The sequence below is a fragment of the Alnus glutinosa genome, chromosome 13 (assembly GCF_958979055.1).
Source record: "Alnus glutinosa chromosome 13, dhAlnGlut1.1, whole genome shotgun sequence".
Classification (NCBI taxonomy): domain Eukaryota; kingdom Viridiplantae; phylum Streptophyta; class Magnoliopsida; order Fagales; family Betulaceae; genus Alnus; species Alnus glutinosa.
The window spans coordinates 953419-958794 of NC_084898.1; the positions used below are offsets into that span (position 1 = coordinate 953419).

At 37.4% G+C, this 5376-nt stretch overlaps 1 protein-coding gene across 1 annotated transcript; it reads right to left on the reverse strand.

The window, feature by feature from the left end:
• Positions 1 to 703: 703 nt before the first annotated feature.
• On the reverse strand, positions 704 to 3436 carry LOC133854521 (aluminum-activated malate transporter 10). The gene is made up of 6 exons (XM_062290758.1): positions 2941 to 3436; positions 2636 to 2776; positions 2263 to 2535; positions 1983 to 2104; positions 1753 to 1896; positions 704 to 1656 (listed from the first exon to the last, which is right to left on the reverse strand). Exons 1-6 carry the CDS (start codon positions 3281 to 3283, stop codon positions 1180 to 1182), a joined length of 1500 nt encoding a protein of 499 aa, XP_062146742.1. The 5' UTR covers positions 3284 to 3436; the 3' UTR covers positions 704 to 1179.
• Between the last annotated feature and the right edge of the window lie 1940 nt (positions 3437 to 5376).

The following is a 5376-nucleotide window of genomic DNA, read 5'->3' on the forward strand; positions in this document are numbered from 1 at the left end:
ATTTAACCGACTTAACCGACCGCCTATTAACCACCTTACCGACTTAACCGACCACCTATTAACCGCTTTACCGACTAAACCGACCGCCTATTAACCGCTTAACCGACTTAACCGACCGCCTATTAACCGCTTAACCGACTTAACCGAAATAAATTCACCGACTACATTCCGATAAAAGTCGGTTAACCGACCAAATTAACCGACTTAACCGCCTACCGAACCGACGCCCACCCCTTCGGCCACCTAGACCAGCCAAGGGGGTGACTCAGCCATTGTTCTTCTTCTTCTTCTTCTTCTTCTTCTTCTTTTTTTTTTTTTTTTTTTTCAGTTTTTTATTTTTAAAAAAATTTAAAAATTTATTATTATTTTTATATAGTGCCACATGTTGACCCGTGGCAAGTCGTTAAATATTGGACGGAAAAATGGACAGAGGTACCACGTCCATCTTTTTTCAAAACCCAGATACTATATGCGATACAAATTAAAATTCAGATACCCAAAAATAAAATTGTCAAAACTCATATACTAAAGAGATATTTAACCCTAATCAATATCAAGACGATGGGGATTAGCTATTTTTATAGGAAGATCGATTGCGTGCTGAAAGGAGGTTAAGAGGTGCGTTTGGTTTTCTCTCCCGCATGGAAGCCGGATGCATAGTTAAATATTAGCCAAAGTAGGTGGTTGAATTAATTATGTAATCTACTAAATAAATGCTATGCACAGTGGAAAGCATGCAGTGCCACTGCCAGTTGCTGGTGGTGGTGCACAGCAGGGTTATGTGATTTAATTATATAAAACTAAGCACTTTCAAACTCACGAATATTAGAATATCGAGCAACTGTGTTCTGTGCTATGATTTTAAGAGAGCTTCTACACATCCCCTCATCCCCTTATCACCTTTTTATAATAAAAATTAATTTTTTAAAGAAAAGAGGGTGATAAGGGAGATGAGGGGAGGATCTTTAGCATTTCCCTATAATGATTTTTCATTGCAGTCCTTTACTCCTGTTTACTTTCACACTCATTCTCTACAATTTTACAGCATTTCTTTTCCTATGATTATCAGCTATACTGAGTCAAGAAAAATATAAGAAATTTAGACCCTTTTTTGGTAAGATCAATGCTTATGAAGTTCATCCTCCCTTCCTTTATTTCGTACAATTATTTCTGTAGAACTCAGACCCGTTGAAAGACCTTCATGGAATCCTTATCTTTCTGCTGATCTGGTAAAAAATTGTTCTTCAGCTGATCATCTTTTTCGCACTTGTCATTGCTTGCAGGCTTGAATTGAGCCAAGTCTGCTAGTTCTTCAACAGCATCGACAATGCCATTGATCCGTGTGACAATTTCAATCAACAAAGAAGTTAAAGTTACTAGTGGAATAATATCCATGAGAGGCATTGCAGCCACTGTCTTTGGGGCAGCTGGCTGATCCTCTGTTGGCTTATTTTCAGCAGTTTCTAACTTAGGTAGGGCTTTCAAGTTAACTTGGAGCTCTTGTACTGCGTTGTTCATGCCTCCAACCAGGAAATGGATGTTTGATGATTTCTTCATTGTCTTGATAGTCGTAGCTAGCTCTCTTATCACACCTGAAGAGTTGGAGCTTACTTTCAAGCAAATGTCGCTGATATGCTTCTTTATTAATTCAGATGCCTGTTGGAATAAAGTGTTTAGAGCTTGAATTAGCATTGAATTCTCCATGAAGAATAATAAGAATAATCAGTTCGGTTAATAGAAACTTGGGTTTACCTGATTTTCTGAATTGATGCAACCATTGAGAGCCTCTATGCAATAAGCACAGCTGCGCATTGATGCCCCTATTTTGATGTATTGTTTCCATGGGTGCCGAAAGTTGAAACGGCCATGAGCTGGCTCCCATCTTGCAAAATTGGCCTATATATATGCAAAAGCCTAATTTCAGTCAAAGATCATAAAATATGATTTGAAGAAAATTACTTGCATTAGTCCCTGTCACGCACCATAGAGTCTTCTGTTGCCTTAGAACTCAGAACGCATTTGTATCCTCGCAGTTTCTTTTGACATTCTTTATCAGTACTGTCATCAGCGTCGTCACCATCTTTGAAGTATTCAGCTACACATCCTGGATATTCGAAAAGAACATGTCTGTTAATGTGTTCTGATCACGTCATTTCTCTTTTAAGAAGAATAGAAAACAATTAATGACAGAAACATGCATGGATTTTCAACAAGAAGAATGAATTTGACAACAAACAGACATGCATTTGATAAAGAACTCACCCTGTAGGGAATCGGCAAGCTTGTCCATGTTACGAAAGATTAGAGTATAGAGTTCTTGACCAGCCCAAATGGGGCAAACAAGCATGCTTACGATAATGCACAATGTAGTGCCAATGATAATAGTGGACATTCTTCGATGGGCCAGAGCAAACACTTCATCCACCCGAAAACCCGATACTGCAACCAAGCTAAATGTAAGGATAAATATCAAAGCACCATAGTCAAACCGGGCTTTCACCGTAGGAATGAATCTTGAGAAGGTCGCCGCAGAAGCTGAATGAAGATCAGAGTTAATTATTAGTCGGTTAATTTATATATCAACATGCATGCAACAAGAAGAGATTAACCATTCATGGAGTAACTTTTTACATACCTAAGATGAAAACTGAGGCTCCAATAATTATAGGTTCAAATCTGTTTCCCGATTGACTAGCAACCCATTGAACGCCAAGTGCAAGAAATCCAGCAAGAAAAGTTCCGGACAATCTGTTCAAACTCTTATACATTGTTGCACCTGCCAATATGATCAATAGGGCAAATTAAGTTTCAAAGCAAGTTGCTTTTACACTTTAGATTGTAAGTAGACAGATCTATAATGAAAACCAGCGAATATTTTGGAGTAATGCTATTTAATAAATTGTTATACGGTTGCGTACAACTTTACTTTTGAGTACTTACCGACAGTGTTTTCAAAAACAACCACAACTGTCATGATTGCCCACATAGCAGTCCCTCCAACACCATCGTACAGAGGCCTCATGTAGTAAAAGAGTGAGACAATAGTGAGTGCCATCCCTACTTTGAGACAATGGATAACTTTTCTGGGGTCATCTACCCCTACATCCCACGCTTTGTGCAAGAACTTCCACACTTTTGAAGCCAACCCAACAGTAAGAGCCTTTAGAACAAGCAAGATTCTGCTGGCAGGCTTTGCCTCCGGAACCAAAATCTCTGATGAGCCATCTGCCACCTTTATCCTCCACTCCAATCCCTTGCTAACTTCCTGCTTCTCAGAAGCCATTGATCTTAATTATTTTATGTTAGCAACCAGAAATAAAAGATGATGACCGGTTGAGAAATGTGCATAGAAGCCTTGGAACTTTGAGAAATGGTAGCCTAAGATCCTAGTGCCATGCAATATTGGAAGGTTTAGGGTCGGATGTGGATGGTGGATGCTGGTGGACTAATTGAAGTATATATACAAAAAGGGGTATTTGACAGTTCATATGCTTTCAAAGATATGGATTAAACTATATATATATATTTCCCCTCTCTCCCTCTCAATACAAAAAAGGCACATAAAATATAACCGGTGATGCAACGGTACCACTAGTACTGTTGTTTTGCGATTCATAAACAGTGTTAGTAAGGGTACGACTACAACTTTTATTATAAGTATCTAACAAATGAATATGACAATTTATATGACCCTTACTACGTTAGCCACTAAAAATTAAATTTGTTAAATTTGGTGATGAACAAGTGACAGTGCTACATATGTCATATGTAGATTATCACATTAATTTGTAAGGAAGTTATAATAAAACTTATAGTTATCCAAGCATTTTCCTTCATAGATACTAGGAAAAGCTTCATTTAAGGAATGCAAGGGAAATAACCTAGCACATCAAGTTTAAATCACGAAGACAAACATGGGGAACTATTTAAAATAGTTCTTCCATACCATATTAACTCAAATATTCTGTCGGAGAGTACTGTTGGAAGGAAAATCCACAGAAATTGACTCACAACCTTTGAGAACATTGTTTTTAGTACTACTGGAAAATGAGCCAATAAAATTAGTTTTGACTACTCTTAACCCTACCCAATTCTGCCTCAAATTTGGCAGCTTGTCCTCTTAAACTTGTTACTGGCTCAACTATAGTACTCCAAATATATAGTTGCATGCAAGTAATATTAATTACTCTGGCACTAAACTTCTTATGGTAATAGTTACATTGAACACACTATATGATGTACATATTAAAGTATTAATTAAATGAATAAATGCATAATTTCTTTTAATAGCTAAAGCTTTTGATCAGATAACTGATGATTTAACATGGTATTAGATATTGGGGGATAGGCACACTGTGGAGTTACTACAAAAAAAAAAAAAAATTCTGAACGATTTTAAACTGTCCAGAAAAAATTGATTTCAAATTGTTTTTTCTGGACGGCTTAAAACCATCTAGTATATAATGTCGCTAAATGAATTTCTGGACGGTTTGGGCAAAACTGTCCGGAATTCCAAACGGTTTGGTCCAACCGTCCAGACTTTATATATATATATATTTTCTTGTTTCGATTATTTTTTTATATTAATTATTTTTTAAAATTAATTAGTTTTTTGATATTAAAACTAAATAATATGGTCTGATTCCTTTCAAAAAAAAAAATGGTCTGAAGGTTTCATACACTGGCTGGCGACAGAGAAGGAGAGAGGAAGAGAGATCCGTCACCCACGCACACTGGCTAGCAACAAAGAAGAGAGAGGAAGAGAGAAATGACTAGAATACTACGTATTTAGGTTGGATCTCTCTCTGTATCCGGCCAGAGGGTGATTCCGAGCATGGGTTTCGGCCGGAAACCCAAACGACTTTGCTAGATCCAGCCAGAAACCCATACGACTTCTCTAGATTCGGCCGAAAACCCAGACGACTTCGCCAGATCCTGTCGCCCGTGTGAATCAACGAACCCAAAAAGGAAAGACCCTTTTGATCCAAAACAAATACAAAAGTCAGTGAATAGCAAAGTGCTGTCATTCGGCCAACTAGGCTTCAAAGGAGCTGGGGTTCACATTTGCGATGTGGGATTCAGAGGGGTTGGTTCACATTTTACTCTTCTTCTCAATCCACGTCATTTTCTTTAGACACATTTAAGCCATCGATAATGTTTCAATCAACGGTTGAGGGTGTCGATCCGCATCATTGACTACCTATGAATTTCCAGACGGTTTGGGCAAAACCGTTTGAAAAATTTACATTTTGACGGTTTTTTTCAAACCGTCCATAATTAATATATATATATATTAATCCATGTGATTTTTGTCACCATTTTTTTTCTTTTAATATCAATAATTCCAAACGGTTTGAAAAAAAAACCGTCTAGAAA